This window comes from Scyliorhinus canicula, chromosome 6 (genome assembly GCF_902713615.1).
Source record: "Scyliorhinus canicula chromosome 6, sScyCan1.1, whole genome shotgun sequence".
Lineage (NCBI taxonomy): Eukaryota > Metazoa > Chordata > Chondrichthyes > Carcharhiniformes > Scyliorhinidae > Scyliorhinus > Scyliorhinus canicula.
Window position 1 is genome coordinate 52,246,838 of NC_052151.1, and position 18,805 is coordinate 52,265,642.

Below are 18,805 nucleotides of genomic sequence, written 5' to 3' on the forward strand. Positions count from 1 at the left end.
TTTTTTAGGACACTACGGGCAATTTAGCATAGCCAATCCACCTAACCCGCACATCTTTGGACTGTGGGAGGAAACCGGAGCACCCGGAGGAAACCCACGCACACATGGGGAGGACGTGCAGACAGACAGTGACCCAGCCGGGAATCGAACCTGGGACCCTGGAGCTGTGAAGCATTTATGCTAACCACCATGCTACCGTGCTGCCCCCTATCTTCCACAAAATAAAAACCGCCACAGACAGCAGGAGGAGGTGGGAGACAGCTGTTCCCTTACAAACCTATTACCCCTACAACAAATAGTCGGCCCAACAAAAATCCTCCATCTAGGAGGAAAAGAACCCACCCCCCCCCCCCCCCCCACCCTCCGACCCCCACACTATCCGTATCCACCAAACTCCATTTATTTTGTTTTCTGATTAGCTCCAATATTGTACATCTTCAAGTCCTACTATTGGTATTTCGTTTTCAGTTCCGAGTTACAATGTGATATTACAATGGAGCAAATGCTGATCAAATTCTGTCAATTGCACATCTTTCCACCATGAAAAGATGGTGTAGTTATGAAAGGTTGGCTTAATTTCCACCTTATTTGTTGTTTTGATTTTGATTGTGTGATGTCTTGCATATAAAGTACCAGAGCATTGTATTATCTAGAACAGGGGTGGGCAAACTTTTCCGTGCAAGGGCCACATTCAGAAATTCACAATTTTAAAGGGCCGCATAGTATATTAAGTAAAATAATTACTTCACCCGATTATGATTCTGGGCGCCTCATATAGAACATAGAACAGTACAGCACAGAACAGGCCCTTCGGCCCTTGACGTTGTGCCGAGCAATGATCACCCTACTCAAGTCAACGTATCCACCCTATACCAGTAAGTAACCCAACAGCCCCCCCATTAACCTTAAAAAAAAATTTAAAATTTAAAATTTTTTTTTTTTTTTTTAATGACTTGGTAGGCCGCATAAAGACCTATGGCGGGCCGCATGCGGCCCGCGGGCCGTAGTTTGCCCACCCCTGATCTAGAATGTGGAAGAGTTATTTTTAATACCACCAGAGGGATTTTTCAATGCTGCCTCCACCCTCAGTCTTTAGCCACCTACCTGAGTTCAGGGTTGCAGCACCTTGCCTCTGAGTTAGAAGGTCAGGGATTCATGTCCCAATCCACAACGTGAGCACATAATTTGGAATAGGGCTTTAATGCAGTGCTCCTGGTGTGCTGTATTGGAGCTGTTGTCTTTCCAATAGTATGTTAAATTGATTCTAATTCTTTCTAAGGTACTTGGTGCTGCACTCTGTCAAATGCTGCCTAGTTCTCAATTGGCTGTGAAGTGTTTTGGTACACTGAATGGTTGTTAAATATGCTATATAAATGCAAGTCTTACTTTTGTGAAATACAGCTTAAAGGATGCGACATGATAAACATTCCTGAGCCATGGCTGCAAGCTGGTCACTTTTTGGGAATTAAATATTCCAGATAGTAAAGCCGTGAGAAAAGATGGGGAAACTGGGAGAAAAGGATTATGAGAATACTATTGCAATATTATTAAGACAGGATTCAGGTAAGTGGAATCGATCAGCACAGACATTGTGGTTAACATTGAGGAAAAAAGGAGACCTTAAAAACTAGTTAGCTGCTGCCTCCTGACAGCAGCAATGAAGATGCAGAATGTATTAATTCAGGGACTGGAGAGGCTACAGTAAAAGCAGAGGTATTTTGGTGGGATACTTTAAATTTGATGAATTTAGGAAACGTTGAATCACTCAAGTCAGAAAGGTAGTGAATTTGGATCAATATTTTGGAGAATCCACAAGAGGGCAGGTTCTCCTCCACGTAGCAATGATCAAGAGACAGATTTAAGGCATGATTCAACCATCATGTTGTGCCTGGGGTGGATCTGGGCCCACTGGCTAAATAGTAAATCGAGTTTGCAATCCACCCAGTCCACACCCAATGGCGAGATCCAGATCTCGCTCAAAGATGGCAAGAATATCATTGACCCTCATTTGCATTCATTCATTCCAATCTCGCTAATGTGATAGAACTTAAGACCATAAGACCATAAGAGATAGGAGCTGAAGTAAGGCCATTCGGCCCATCGAGTCCACTCCACCATCCAATCATGGTTGATTTCAACTCCATTTACCCGCTCTCTCCCCATAGCCCTTAATTCCTCGAGAAATCAAGAATTTATCAATTTCTGTCTTAAAGACACTCAACGTCCCGGCCTCCACCGCCCTCTGTGGCAATGAATTCCACAGACCTACCACTCTCTGGCTGAAGAAATTTCTCCTCATCTCTGTTCTAAAGTGACTCCCTTTTATTCTAAGGCTGTGCCCCCGCGTCCTAGTTTCCCCTGCTAATGGAAACAACTTCCCTACGTCCATCCTATCCAAGCCATTCATTATCTTGTAAGTTTCTATTAGATCTCCCCTCAACCTCCTAAACTCCAATGAATATAATCCCACGATCCTCAGACGTTCATCGTATGTTAGTCCTACCATTCCTGGGATCATCCGTGTGAATCTCCGCTGGACCCGCTCCAGTGCCAGTATGTCCTTCCTGAGGTGTGGGGCCCAAAATTGCTCACAGTATTCTAAATGGGGCCTAACTAGTGCTTTATAAAGCCTCAGAAGTACATCCCTGCTTTTATATTCCAAGCCTCTTGAGATAAATGACAACATTACATTTGCTTTCTTAATTACGGACTCAACCTGTAAGTTTACCTTTAGAGAATCCTGGACTAGGACTCCCAAGTCCCTTTGCACTTTAGCATTATGAATTTTGTCACCGTTTAGAAAATAGTCCATGCCTCTATTCTTTTTTCCAAAGTGCAAGACCTCGCACTTGCCCACGTTGAATTTCATCAGCCACTTCTTTGACCATTCTCCTAAACTGTCTAAATCTTTCTGCAGCCTCCCCACCTCCTCAATACTACCTGCCCCTCCACCTATCTTTGTATCATCGGCAAACTTGGCCAGAATGCCCCCAGTCCCGTCATCTAGATCGTTAATATATAAAGAGAACAGCTGTGGCCCCAACACTGAACCCTGCGGGACACCACTTGTCACCGGTTGCCATTCCGAAAAAGAACCTTTTATCCCAACTCTCTGCCTGCTGTCTGACAGCCAATCGTCAATCCATGTTAGTACCTTGCCTCGAACACCATGGGCCCTTATTTTACTCAGCAGTCTCCCGTGAGGCACCTTGTCAAAGATAAGTCAAGATAGATAACATCCATTGGCTCTCCTTGGTCTAACCTATTTGTTATCTCTTCAAAGAACTCTAACAGGTTTGTCAGGCACGACCTCCCCTTACTAAATCCATGCTGACTTGTCCTAATCCGACCCTGCACTTCCAAAAATTTAGAAATCTCATCCTTAACGATGGATTCTAGAATTTTGCCAACAACCGAGGTTAGGCTAATTGGCCTATAATTTTCCATCTTTTTTCTTGTTCCCTTCTTGAACAGGGGGGTTACAACAGCGATTTTCCAATCCTCTGGGACTTTCCCTGATTCCAGTGACTTTTGAAAGATCATAACTAACGCCTCCACTATTTCTTCAGCTATCTCCTTTAGAACTCTAGGATGTAGCCCATCTGGGCCCGGAGATTTATCAATTTTCAGACCTTTTAGTTTCTCTAGCACTTTCTCCTTTGTGATGGCAACCATATTCAACTCTGCCCCCTGACTTTCCTGAATTGTTGGGATATTACTCATGTCTTCTACTGTGAAGACTGACGCAAAGTACTTATTAAGTTCCTCAGCTATTTCCTTGTCTCCCATCACTAGATTACCAGCGTCATTTTGGAGCGGCCCAATGTCTACTTTTGCCTCCCGTTTGTTTTTAATGTATTTAAAGAAACTTTTACTATCATTCCTAATATTACTGGCTAGCCTACCTTCATATTTGATCCTCTCCTTCCTTATTTCTCTCTTTATTATCCTCTGTTTGTTTTTGTAGCCTTCCCAATCTTCTGACTTCCCACTACTCTTTGCCACATTATAGGCTCTCTCTTTTGCCTTGATGCATTCCCTGACTTCCTTTGTCAGCCATGGCTGCCTAATCCTCCCTCTGATAACCTTTCTTTTCTTTGGGATGAACCTCTGCACTGTGTCCTCAATTACTCCCAGAAACTCCTGCCATTGCTGTTCTACTGTCTTTCCCACTAGGCTCTGCTTCCAGTCGAATTTTGTCAGTTCCTCCCTCATGCGCCTGTAATTACCTTTATTTAACTGTAAAACCTTTACATCTGATTCTACCTTCCTTCTTTCAAATTGCAGACTGAATTCTACCATATTATGATCACTGCTTCCTAAGTGTTCCCTTACTTTAAGATCTTTTATCAATTCTGGCTCATTACATAACACTAAGTCCAGAATAGCCTGTTCCCTCGTGGGCTCCATCACAAGCTGTTCCAAAAAGCCATCCTGTAAACATTCAATGAATTCCCTTTCTTTGGGTCCACTGGCAACATTATTTACCCAGTCCACCTGCATATTGAAGTCCCCCATGATCACTGTGACCTTGCCTTTCTGACATGCCCTTTCTATTTCGTGGTGCATTTTGTGCCCCTGGTCCTGACCACTGTCAGGAGGCCTGTACATAACTCCCATTATGGTTTTTTTGCCTTTGTGGTTCCTCAACTCTACCCACACAGACTCCACATCGTCTGACCCTATGTCGTTTAGTGCTATTGATTTAATTTCATTTCTAATTAACAAGGCAACCCCGCCCCCTCTACCCACCTCTCTGTCTTTTCGATAGGTTGTAAATCCCTGGATGTTTAACTGCCAGTCCTGAACCCCCTGCAACCACGTCTCTGTGATGCCTACCACATCATACCTGCCAGTCACAATCTGGGCCACAAGCTCATCTACCTTGTTCTGTACACTGCGGGTATTTAAATATAGCACCTTTAATTCCCTATTGACTGGCCCTTTTTGTTTTCTTAGTGTGGTGGACCTGGGTTTACTGAGCCTTTCCATACACTGTGTCATATTTTGTGAGATGGGGACTATCGTAACCTCTCCTGAGCTCTGTCTTTTCGTGATTTTTTGTAATCCTAAGCAGCTACGCTTCCCACTGATTCCTTCACCTCTTGGTTCCCTGACTTTCCCTTCCCCCCCAATCTCTAGTTTAAAGTCCTATTGACCACCCTATTTACTCTTTTCGCCAGAACACTGGTCCCAGCTCGGTTCAGGTGGAGACCATCCCAACGGTATAGGTCCCCCCTGTCCCAAAACTGATGCCATTGTCCCATGAAAAGGAACCCCTCTTTCCCACACCACTCTTTCAGCCACGTGTTAACTTCCCTTATTCTTGCCTCCCTATGCCAATTTGCACGTGGCTCGGGCAGTAATCCGGAGATTATAACCCTTGAGGACCTGTTTTTTAATTTGAATCCTAGCTCTTTATAATCTCTAAACAGGTCCTCTTTCCTAGACTTGCCTATGTTGTTGGTACCGGCATGGACCACAACAACTGGATCCTCCCCCTCCCTCTCCAATATCCTTTCAAGCCGGTCAGAGATGTCCCGCACCCTAGCACCGGGCAGGCAACATACCATGTGGGACCCTCTATCCTGCTCACAAAGGATACTATCTATCCCTCTGATAATAGAATCCCCTACAACTACAACTTGCCTATTTACTTCCTCCCCTTGAATGGCCTACTGAACCATGGTGCCTTGGTCAGCTGACTCATCCTTCCTGCAGCCCTGTTCGCCATCCACACAGGGAGCAAGTGCCTCGTACCTGTTGGACAGGGTCAAGGGCTGAGGCTCCTGAGTTCCTGACTGCTGGTTCCCTTTACCTGCCTGACTTACAGTCACACCCTGCTGTCCCTGGCCACTGGCAGGATTTAAACTATTTACTCTGACAGGTGTGACTGCCTCCTGAAACAAAGTGTCCAGGTAAGCCTCCCCCTCCTGGATGTGCCTCAGTGTGTGAAGCTCAGACTCCAGCTCATCAACTCTGAGCCGGAGTTCTTCGAGCAGCCAACACTTACTGCAGATGTGGTCGCTGCAGCTCGCAATGGGATCTGCCAGCTCCCACATCAAGCAGCTTAAGCACATCACCTGACCAGCCATCTCTAATTAATTAATTTGTTTAATTTAAGTTTACGAGTTTTAAATTTGGGGCAGATTGGTTATCAACCAATCAGATCACAGTTTCCCTCTGACGTCACTTTTGAAAAAAAAGTGGAAAACAGGAAGTTACCGTTAGGTCTGTACACTCACCCAGAGACTGCTCCTCCTCCTCTGAACGGCTCCCGAAACTAGGCCTCGATCCCTGGGTTAAAGTGAGTTTTTATACTCACCCAAAGACTGCTCCTCCTCCTCTGAACGGCTCCCGAAACTAGGCCAAATGAGGGTTAATTATACGCTCACCATATTAGGGCGTGATCCAGAACGCGGCATCAGGAGTGGGTTGGTTAGATAGCAGGTGCAAGTCTCGATTTTGGCCTTTCCCTCTATTTAATCGGTGCACCCAGATCCATGCCGAGCAATGGTTAAATCGCACCCTTGGAAAGGTTTCCATTGAATCGCTCCCTTTTAGTTCAAAATCAGAAAGGAAGAGAACATTAGCAATCGGAGTATGACGTAAGTGTTACATTTGAAAAGTAGAAATGGAACATTATTCACAACAGGGGGCTGGTTTAGCTCACTGGGCTAAATCGCTGGCTTTTAGAGCAGACCAAGCAGGCCAGCAGCACGGTTCGATTCCCGTACCAGCCTCCCCGGACAGGCACCGGAATGTGGCGACTAAGGGCTTTTCACAGTAACTTAATTGAAGCCTACTCGTGACAATAAGCAATTTTCATTTCATTTCATTTTCATTTCATTTTTCATTTCATTTCATTTTCATTTCATTTCATTTCATTTGGGAACTGCCTCTGAGAAACAGACTAAAGGCAGCAAACCAGTGAAAACTGTTAGCGGGTAAAATTACCAATGAACAATCGTAGGTGTTCAGAATTTGTTTTGCTGACTGTACCTGAGATTCAGGGAAATCTGGACAAAGATTATGGACTGGAACTCACTGATGTCAATGTAAGCAATAAAATAACATTAGAAGAAATATAGGGCATAAAAGGTTGACAAATCCTCAGGACCTGAAGATTTCCACAGCAGTAATTTAAAGAAAGTCGATGAAATTGGCCGGTACAATGCTGTGTGCATCACAGAGACGTGGCTGCAAGGGGATCAGGGCTGGGATCTAAATATCCAAGGATATTTGTCCTATCGAAAGGACAGGCAGATGGGCAAAGGGGGCGGGGTTGCATTGTTAGTAAGGAATGAAGTTAAATCGATAGCAAGGAGCGATATAGGATCAGAAGGCATAGAATCTCTGTGGGTAGAGTTGAGGAATCGCAATGGTAAAATGACCCTGATGGGAGTTATGTACAGGCCCCCAAGCAGTACTCAGGATGTGGGGCAGAAAATAAATCAGGAGGTAAAAAAGGCATGTAAAAAAGGCAATATTACAAAAATCATGGGGGGCTTCAATCTGCAGGTGGACTGGGAAAATCAGGTTGGTAGTGGATCCCAAGAAATGGAATTTGTGGAATGCCTAAGAGATGGGTTTTTTGGAGCAGCTTGTGACAGAGGGAACAGACAATTCTGGATTTGGTGATGTGTAATGAGGCAGACTTGATTAGGGAACTTAAGGTGAAGGAACCCTTAGGGAGCAGTGACCACAATATGAACATAGAACATAGAACGATACAGCGCAGTACAGGCCCTTCGGCCCTCGATGTTGCACCGACATGGAAAAAAAAAACTAAAGGCCATCTAATCTACACTATGCCCTTATCATCCATATGCTTATCCAATAAACGTTTAAATGCCCTCAATGTTGGCGAGTTCACTACTGTTGCAGGTAGGGCATTCCACGGCCTCACCACTCTTTGCGTAAAAAACCCACCTCTGACCTCTGTCCTATATCTATTACCCCTCAATTTAAGGCTATGTCCCCTCGTGCTAGCCACCCCCATCCGCGGGAGAAGGCTCTCGCTGTCCACCCTATCTAACCCTCTGATCATTTTGTATGCCTCTATTAAGTCACCTCTTAACCTTCTTCTCTCTAACGAAAACAACCTCAAGTCCATCAGCCTTTCCTCATAAGATTTTCCCTCCATACCAGGCAACATCCTGGTAAATCTCCTCTGCACCCGTTCCAAAGCTTCCACGTCCTTCCTATAATGACGCGACCAGAACTGTACGCAATACTCCAAATGCGGCCGTACTAGAGTTTTGTACAACTGCAACATGACCTCATGGCTCCGGAACTCAATCCCTCTACCAATAAAGGCCAACACACCATCGGCCTTCTTCACAACCCTATCAACCTGGGTGGCAACTTTCAGGGATCTATGTACATGGACACCGAGATCCCTCTGTTCATCCACACTACCAAGAATTTTACCATTAGCCAAATATTCCGCATTCCTGTTATTCTTTCCAAAGTGAATCACCTCACACTTCTCCACATTAAACTCCATTTGCCACCTCTCAGCCCAGCTCTGCTGCTTATCTATGTCCCTCTGTAACCTGCAACATCCTTCCGCACTGTCTACAACTCCACCGACTTTAGTGTCGTCTGCAAATTTACTCACCCATCCTTCTGCGCCCTCCTCTAGGTCATTTATAAAAATGACAAACAGCAACGGCCCCAGAACAGATCCTTGTGGTACGCCACTCGTAACTGAACTCCATTCTGAACATTTCCCATCAACTACCACTCTCTGTCTTCTTTCAACTAGCCAATTTCTGATCCACATCTCTAAATCACCCTCAATCCCCAGCCTCCGTATTTTCTGCAATAGCCGACCGTGGGGAACCTTATCAAACGCTTTACTGAAATCCATATACACCACATCAACTGCTCTACCCTCGTCTACCTGTTCAGTCACCTTCTCAAAGAACTCGATAAGGTTTGTGAGGCATGACCTACCCTTCACAAAACCATGCTGACTATCCCTAATCATATTATTCCTATCTAGATGATTATAAATCGTATCTTTTATAATCCTCTCCAAGACCTTACCCACCACAGACGTTAGGCTCACCGGCCTATAGTTACCGGGGTTATCTCTACTCCCCTTCTTGAACAAAGGGACCACATTTGCTATCCTCCAGTCCTCTGGCACTATTCCTGTAGCCAATGATGACCTAAAAATCAAAGCCAAAGGCTCAGCAATCTCTTCCCTGGCTTCCCAGAGAATCCTAGGATAAATCCCATCCGGCCCCGGGGACTTATCTATTTTCACCTTGTCCAGAATTGCCAACACTTCTTCCCTACGCACCTCAATGCCATCTATTCTAATAGCCTGGGTCTCAGCATTCTCCTCCACAATATTATCTTTTTCTTGAGTGAATACTGACGAAAAGTATTCATTTAGTATCTCGCTTATCTCCTCAGCCTCCACACACAACTTCCCACCACTGTCCTTGACTGGCCCTACTCTTACCCTGATAGAATTTACCCTGCAGTTTGAGAGGGAGAAGCTGCAATTAGATGTAACAGTATTACAATTAAATAAGGCTAACTACAAAGACATGAGGGAGGAGCTGGCCAGAGTTGATTGGAGAAGGAGCCGAGCAGGGAAGACAGTGGAACAGCAATGGCAGGTATTTGGGGGTTATTAGGGAGCCACAACAGAAATTGATCCCAAGGAGGAGGAAACATGCTAAGGGGAGGACAAGGCATCTATGGCTGACGAGGGATGTCAAGGACAGCATAAAGGCTAAGGGAAAAGCATACAAAGTGGAGCGGATTAGTGGGAAACCAGAGGATTAGGAAGCCTTTTAAAGCAAGCAGAGGACAACTAAAAAAGCAATAAGGGGGGAGAAGATGAAGTACGAGTGCAAGCTAGCTAGTAATATAAAGGAAGGTAGGAAGAGATTTTTTCAATATATAAATGGTAAGAGAGAGGCAAAAATAAACATTGGACCACTAGAAAATGTGACTGGAGAAGTAATAATAGGAAACAAAGAAATGGCAGACAAACTGAATAGTTACTTTACATCAGTCTTCACGGTGAAAGACACCAGTGGGATGCCAGGGCTCCAGGAGAACCGGGGCCAGAGGGGAGTGCAGTGACCATTACTAAGGAGAAGGTTCTGGGGAAACTGAAAGGTCTGAAGGTGGATAATTCACCTGGACCGGATGGACTACACACCAGGGTCCTAAAAGAGATAGCTGAGGAAATCGTGGAGGCATTAGTGATGATCTTTCAGGAATCACTGGAGGCAGGAACGATCCCAGAGGACTGGAAGGTGGCTAATGTAACACCACTGTTTAAGAAGGCAGGGAGACAGAAGACGGGAAATTATAGGTCGGTTAGCCTGACTTCGGTCACTGGCAATATTTTAGAGGCTGTTATTTTAGAGGCTGTTTAGCACACTGGGCTAAATCGCTGGCTTTGAAAGCAGACCAAGGCAGGCCACCAGCACGGTTCAATTCCCGTAACAGCTTCCCCGAACAGGCGCCGGATTGTAGCGACTAGGGGCTTTTCACAGTAACTTCATTTGAAGCCTACTTCTGCCAATAAGCGATTTTCATTTCATTTCATTTTCATTTCATAAAGATGAGATCGTGAAGCATTTGGAAGTTCATGGTAAAATAGGACTGAGTCAGCACTGCTTTGTCAAAGAGAGGTCATGACAGACAAATCTGTTAGAGTTCTTTGAGGAGGTAACAAGCAAGTTAGACAAAGGAGAATCAGTGGACGTGATTTATTTAGATTTCCAGAAGGCCTTTGACAAGGTGCCGCAGAGGAGACTGTTAAATAAGTTAAAAGCCCATGGTGTTAAGGGTAAGATCCTGGCATGGATAGAGGATTGGCTGACTGGCAGAGAGTGGGAATAAAGGAGTCTTTTTCAGGATGGCAGCCAGTGACTAGTGGTGTGCCTCAGGGGTCTGTGCTGGGACCACAACTTTTTACAATATACATTAATGATCTGGAGGAAGGTACTGAGGCACTGTTGCTAGGTTTGTAGATGATACAAAGATCTGTAGAGGGACAGGTAGTATTGAGGAAGCAGGTGGGCTGCAGAAGGACTTGGACAGGCTAGGAAGTGGGCAATGAAGTGGCAAATGAAATACAATGTGGAAAAGTGTGAGTTTATGCACTTTTAAAGGAGGAATCTAGGCATAGACTATTTTCTAAATGGGGAAATTGTTCGGAAAGCAGAAGCACAAAAGGACTTGGGAGTCCTTGTTCGCGATTCTCTTATGGTTAATGTGCAGATTCAGTCGGCAGTTAAGAAGGCAAATGTAATGTTACCATTCATGTGAAGAGGGCTAGAATGTATTTCTGAGGCTGTATAAGGCTCTGGTCAGACCCCATTTGGAGTATTGAAAATGAAAATGAAAATCGCTTATTGTCACAAGTAGGCTTCAAATGAAGTTACTGTGGAAAGCCCCTGTCGCCACATTCCGGCGCCTGTTCGGGGAGGCTGGAACGGGAATTGGATTGAACCGTGCCGCTAGCCTGCCTTGGTCTGCTTTCAAAGCCAGCGATTTAGCTCTGTGCTAAACAAGCTTATGAGCATTGAGTATTGTGAGCAGTTTTGGGCCCCATATCTCAGGAAGGATGTGCTGGCCTTGGAAAGGGTCCAGAGGAGGTTCACAGGAATGATCCCTGGAATGAAGAACTTGTCATATGAGGAGCGTTTGAGGACTCGGGGTCTGTATTCGGAGTTTAGAATGATGAGAGGGGATCTTATTGAAACGTACAAGATACTGCGAGGCCTGTATAGAGCGGATGTGGAGAGGATGTTTCCACTTGTAGGAAAAACTAGAACCAGAGGACACCATCTCAGATTAAAGGGACGATCCTTTAAAACAGAGATGAGGAGAAATTTTTTCAGCCAGAGGGTGGTGAATCTGTGGAACTCTTTGCCGCAGAAGGCTGTAGAGGCCAATTAACTGAGTGTCTTTAAGACAGAGATAGATAGGTTCTTGATTAATAAGGAGATCAGGGGTTATGGGCAGAAGGCAAAAGAATGGGGATGAGAAAATATCAGCCATGATTGAATGGCGGAGCAGACTCGATGGGCCAAGTGGCCTAATTCTGCTCCTATGTCTTATGGTCTAAGAAATTAGAGATGTTTTAATAATCGCTTGGTTCACATTCATGCCAATTTATGTAAATTGTTTTAGACTGTATGAACTAATTTTTGAAAACCAGCGCCATCGTGATCTTTTTGAAGGCAGCAGCAAACTCTGTGTTGCATTCCCAATTGAGGGGAGGCGGTGGCATAGTGGTATTGTCACTGGACACGTAATCCAGAGACCCAGGATAATGATCTGGGGACCTGGGTTCGAATCCCACCACGGCAGGTGGTGGAATTTAAACTCAATAAAATATCTGGAATGAAAGGTCTAATGAAACTATTGTCGATTGTCGAAAAACCCATCTGGTTCACTGATGTCCTTTCCGGAAGGAAATCCGCCATCCTTACCTGGTCTGGCCTACATGTGACTCCAGACCCAATGCAATGTGGTTGACTTTTTCTTAGAGTACCCAATTTTTTAAAATCCCAATTAAGGGGCAAATTATCATGTCCAATCCATCTAATCTGCACATCTTTGGGTTGTGGGTGTGGAACCCACTCAGACACGGGGTGAATGTCCAAACTCCACACAGTGACCCAGGGCCAGGATCGAACCCAGGTCTTCAGCGGCGTAGGCAGCAGTGCTAACCATTACACCACCACGCCGCCCTGTGGATGACTCTTAAATGCCCTCTGAAATGGCCTAGCAAGCCACTCAATTGTATTCAACTACTACAAATAAAACATAAAAAAGAAATTAAACCAGACGGACCAACCGGCATCGAAACAGGCACCGGAAACGTCAACGGGAAAACCAGCCCTGTCGACCCTGCAAAGTCCTCCTTACTAACATCTGGGGGCTTGTACCAAAGTTGGGAGGGCTGTCTCACAGACTAGTTAAGCAACAGCCTGACATGGTCGTACTCACAGAATATCCCAGACAGCACTATCACTGTTCTTGGGTATGTCCTGTCTCACCGGCAGGACTGGCCAAGCAGAGGTGGCGGCACAATGGTATACAGTCAGGAGGGAGTTGCCCTGGGAGTCCTCAACATCGACTTTGGACCCCGTGAAGTCTCATGGCTTCAGGTTAAACATGGTCAAGGAAACCTCCTGCTGATTACCACGTCCTGGCCCAGTACTGAAGAATCAGTACTCATCCATGTCGAACATCACTTGAAGGAAGCACTGAGAGTGGCAAGGGCGCAGAACATGCTCTGGGTGGGGACTTCAATGTCCATCACCAAGAGTGGCTTGGTAGATTGATTGATTGATTGTTTGATTTATTATCACATGTACCGAAGTACAGTGTAAAGTATTTTTCTGCGGCCAAGGGAGCATACACAGTACGTACATAATAGACAAAGAGAATAATCAACAGAGAACATTGACAAATGGTACATCGACAAACAGTGATTGGTTACAGTGCGGAACAAGGGGCCAAACAAAGCAAATACATCAGCAAGAGCAGCAAAGGACGTCGTGAATAGTGTTCTTACAGGGAACAGATCAGTCCGAGGGGAAGTCGTTGAGGAGACTTGTAGCTGTGGGGAAGAAGCTGTTCCTATGTCTGGATATGCGGGTCTTCAGAGTTTTGTACCTTCTGCCTGATGGAAGGGTCTGGAAGAAGGCAAAGCCTGGGTGGGAGGGGTCAATTGATAATACTGTCTGCCTTCCCGAGGCAGCGGGAGGTGTATACAGAATCAATGTGGGGGTGGCAAGCTTGTGTGATGCGTTGGGCTGAGTTCATCACATTCTGCAGTTTCTTGCAATCTTGGACTGAGCAGTTGCCATGCCAGGCTGTGATGCAGGCAGATAGGATGCTCTCTATCGCACATCTGTAGAAGTTTGAGAGAGTCGATGCAGACATGCCAAATTTCTTTAGCTTCTGTAGGAAGTAGAGACGTTGTTGGGCTTTCTTGACTGTTGCACAATGTGAGTGGACCAAGACAGACTGTTGGTGATGGTGACCCCCAGGAACTTAAAGCTATCGACCGTCTCCACTTCGGAGCCATTGATGCAGACGGGAGTGTGTGTCGTACTATGCTTCCTGAAGTCGATGATCAGTTCCTTGGTCTTTACGACATTTAGAGAGAGGTTGTTTTCGGTACACCATGCAACTAAGTGATCTATCTCCCTTCTGTAGTCTGATTTGTTGTTGTTTGAGATACAGCCCACCATAGTCGTATCATCCACAAACTTGTAGATTGAGTTGGAGTTAAATCTTGCCACACAGTCGTGTGTGTATTTGGAGTACAGTCGAGGACAGAGCACACATCCTTGCGGGGCCCCGATGTTTAGGACTAATGTGGAGGAGGTGCAGTTGCCCATCCTGACAGATTGCGGTCTGTTTGTGAGGAAGTCAAGGATCCAGATGCACAGGGAGGGGTCAAGTCCAAGATTGCAGAGTTTGGTTATTAGTCTTGTTGGGATAATGGTGTTGAAGGCAGAGCTGTAGTCGACGATCAGCAGTCTTACATAGGTGTCCTTGTTGGCGAGGTGTTCGAGTGTTGTTTGTAGAGCCAGTGAGATAGCATCTGCTGTGGACCAGTTGCGACGATTGGCAAACTGCAGTGGATCAAGACCGCCTGGAAGGCTGCATTGATCCGTCACATGACGAGTCGCTCGAAGCATTTCATGATAACAGACGTCAGGGCCACCGGTCGGTAGTCATTGAGGCAGGCTACCTTGTTCTTCTTTGGTACTGGTATTATGGTGGTCTTCTTGAAGGAGGTGGGGACCTCAGAGTGGAGGAGTGAGATGTTGAACCACCACAGACCAAGGCTGCAGTACCACCAGAGACCAAACTGGCCAGTCGTAAAGAACATAGCTGCTTGACTGGGACTGCAGCAGGTGGTGAGGGAAACAACATATTTGACTTCATCCTCAGCAATCTGCCTGTTGCAGATGCATCTGCCATAACAGTATCGGCAGAAGTGACTATCGCACAGTCTTTGTGGAGACAAAGTCCCGTCTTCACATTGACGAAACTCTCCATTGTGTTGTGTGGCACTACCACCGTGCTAAATGGGATAGACTTTGAACAGATCTAGCAACTCAAGACTGGACATCCATGAGGCGCTGTGAGCCAACAGCAGCAGCAGAACCACAATCTGTAACCTTATGGCCTGGCATATCCCCCACTCTACCATTACCACCAAGCATGGTTCAATGACGAATGCAGGAGAGCAACATCAGGCATATCGAAGAATGAGGTGTCAACTTGGCTCAATCCCAGTCAACATCCTAGTGAATCTCCTCTGCACCCTCACTAATGTGGTGACCAGAACTGAACACAGTATTCAAGTTCCGTGCAGCACCAACATAGCCTTCCTGCTCTAGTGATGACTGATAAAAGCAAGTGTCCCATATGCCTTCTTAACTACCTGATTAGCCTTTCTTAGCACCTTTAGGGATCAGTGGGCGGCACGGTAGCACAATGGTTAGCACAATTGCTTCACAACTCCAGGGTCCCAGGTTCGATTCCCGGCTTGGTTCACTGTCTGTGCGGAGTATGCACGTTCTCCCCGTGTGTGCGTGGGTTTTCTTCCGGGTGCTTTGGTTTCCTCCCACAGTCCAAAGATGTGCAGGTTAGGTGTATTGGCCATGCTAAATTGCCCTTAGTGTCCAAAAAGGTTTGGTGGGGTTACTGGGTTACGGGGATAGGGTGGAAGTGTGGGCTTTGTGGAGGTGTGGTGATCTTTCCATGGGCCGGTGCAGACTCGATGGACGAATAGCCTCCTTCTGCACTGTAAATTCTATGATCTATCCAGTTGGGAATGGTGGTGGACAATTAAATAACTAACAGGAAGAGGAGGCTGTACAAATATCCCAATCCTGAATGATGAGGGAGCCCAGCACATCAGTGCAAAGACAACGCTGAAGCATTTACAACCATCCTTAGTCAGAAGTGCATAGCGGATGATCGAGCTCACACCCGAGCCAGGCTATTCCAGTACAATCACAATACTGTCATCTACCCAAGAATGTGGAAAATTGCCCAATTATGTCCTGTCGAAAGTAAGACAAATCCAACCCAGCCAATTACCGTACAATCAGTCTTTCCTCGATCAGCAGCAAAGTGATGGAAGGGGTCATCAACAGCGCTATTCAGTGGCATTTATGCAGCAATGACCTGCTCATGGAGACCCATTTGGATTCCACCAGGGCTATTCAGCTCCTGATCTCATGACAGTCATAGTCCAAAAAAGATAAAATCAAGAGGTGAGGTGGGAGTGACTGCCCTTGGCATCGCAACAGTATTTGACTGATGATGGCATCAAGGAACCTTGGCAAAATTGAAGTAAATGGGAATCAGGGGCAAAGCTCATCACTGGATGGAGTCATACACAGCCCAAAAGTGATGGTTGTTGGAGGTCAATCATCTCAGTTCTGGGACATCACTGCAGGAATTCTTTTGGGTAGTATCCTCGGTCCAACCATCTTCAGCTGCTTCATCACTAAACTTTCCTCCATCATAAGGTTGGAAGTGGGGATGTTCGCTGATGATTGTACAAAATGTTCAGCACCATTCCACAATTCCTCAGGTCCTGGAGCTATCCATGATCATACGCAGAAAAATCTGGCCAGTCCTCAGGCTTGGGCTGAGAAGTGGCAAATGTCACACAAATGTCTGACAATGACCATCTCCAACAATAGAAAAACTAATAATTTCTCATTGACATTCAATGGCACGGCCATTGATGAATACTCTCTCTCTCTCTCTCTCTCTCCCCACCTCCCCACCCCCCACCACCCCCAGTCCCCCAGTACCCACCATCAACATCCGGGGGTTTGCTGGTCACCAGAAACCAAACTGGTCCAGCCATATAAAGACTGGAACTACAAGATCAGGTCAGAGGCTGAGAATTTTGCAATAAATTTGTCACTTTCTGTCTCCCCAGGACATGTCCATACACTCCTAACTTCCAGTTTAATGGAATACTCTAAACTTTCCTGGATAAGTGTAGCTCCGAGAATCTCAACAACATCCTGGACAAAGCAATCTGCTTGACCGACACTCTACACCAGCTTAAACACTCACTCCCTCCACCACTGACGCACCAGTGGGAGCAGTGTGCGCCATCTAAAAGATTCACTGCAGCCACTCATTAATATTCTGTTCACAGCATCTTCCAAGCCTGTGACCTCTCCAACTAGAAGGGCAAAGGCAGCAGATGCTTGGGAACACTACCTGCAGGCTCCCTTCCAAGCTACACACCATCCTGACTTGCAACTATATTGCTGTTCTTTCACTGTTACTGGATCAAAATCCTGGAACTCCCTTCCTATCAGAACTGCAGGTGTACCTGCAGCAGACGGACTGCAATGGTTCAGGATGGCCACGCACCACCATCTTCTCAAGGGCAATTAATGATGAGCAATAAAAGTTGGCCTTGCCAGTGACACCCACACCTCATGAAGGAATAATAAAACGGTTCTCAGCTGAAGGATCTGGTCAATTTTGTCTCATTATACCCACCAGGTTTCCTGATGCCTCAGAAACCCAGCCTGCAGATGTTAATAGGAAATGTTTACCTAAAACAGAGGCTGAGCTTCCTTAATGTTTCTGTGACAGATCTGACATGGTTGTCGGTTCTATATTATTTCCAACTCTCCAAAGTCAAGTAAACAGCTTTTCTCATTTTGTCAAAATATTTTACCCATGTCCTAAGCAGTTTACATCTTATCTCCTTTATATTGGTAGGTCGATACTTAAGTCTGGACAGCCTGTGCTTTACTTCTGTACCTACTATTTGATGTAACACATTTTTTTGAGTGGCCTTGTCTGGAATTTGTTATCTTTTTAACCCAAGGATAATAAATAACCAACTCCCTTGAACCATATTCAACATGTTTATCGCTTCTGATTGTACTGAGTTGGCCTTTCAGAAAGGATTTACCATTATTTACAAAAGGGCAAACTAATCATTTGCATTGTTTCACACTCTCAAGGTGCCGTTAATACTTTGCCTATCATGAACCTGTGCCAACCTGCTTTTATTTGAATGAAAAATAACTCTAGCTGTTCTTTCGAATTTGTCCTGGGTTTCTTTTCTCAATTCAATTTTGTATGTTTTCTGATGCTCTCCTTTGTTGTCTTGAATCTTTTAAAATCTTCCTTTTGCACAGTAGCACAGTAGTTAGCACTGTTGTTTCACAGCTCCAGGGTCCCGGGTTCAATTCCCGGCTTGGGTCACTGTTCCGTGTCTACGTGGGTTCTCCCCATGTCTGCGTGGGTTTTCTCCAGATGCTCCGGTTTCCTCCGACAGTCCAAAGATGTGCAGGTTGGGTGGATTGGCCATGCTAAATTGCCCCAGTGTCCAAAAAGGTTAGGTGGGGTTACTGGGTTGCAGGCATAGGGTGGAGGTGTGGGCTTAGGTAGGGTGCTCTATCCAAGGGCTGGTGCAGACTCGATGGGCTGAATGGCCTCCTTCTGCACTGTAAATTCTGTGATCTCGAATTCAGTCCAGACTTCTGGATCAAGTTTTCCTTGCGTAGGAAATGCGTCTTGAGTGGAACTGTTCCTTGCAAGTATAATTGCAGAATAGAAATTTTTCATTGTGGAGAACATTTGTCAGCTTTGCTTAATCTAATGTCTGGCGTGGAAAAAAATAGAATTTGTACTTCAGGAGTTGAGCAGAACTGGGGAGCTTTTTCTCTGTGTTACTCTGAGACTGGGAGCACTCAATGCTAAAATAATGTAGCCATGATGTGGAGATGCCTGCGTTGACTGG

At 45.6% G+C, this 18,805-nt stretch overlaps 1 protein-coding gene across 5 annotated transcripts in view; it reads left to right on the forward strand.

Annotated features, from left to right (window-relative positions):
- The window catches only part of LOC119967141 (cytochrome b5 reductase 4), a 251,919-nt gene that overhangs the window by 142,837 nt on the left and 90,277 nt on the right, over positions 1-18,805 (forward strand). For 2 of the 5 annotated variants that reach the window (XM_038799278.1, XM_038799279.1), the window contains one exon: positions 16,831-16,922. The exons of 2 other annotated variants lie outside the window; for them this stretch is intronic. In XM_038799278.1, the coding sequence (XP_038655206.1) occupies positions 16,831-16,922 (92 nt within the window). Of the gene's footprint in view, positions 1-1,478; positions 1,498-16,830; positions 16,923-18,805 lie in introns of those variants that run through there. One more of the 5 variants, XM_038799282.1, reaches the window with a different exon arrangement.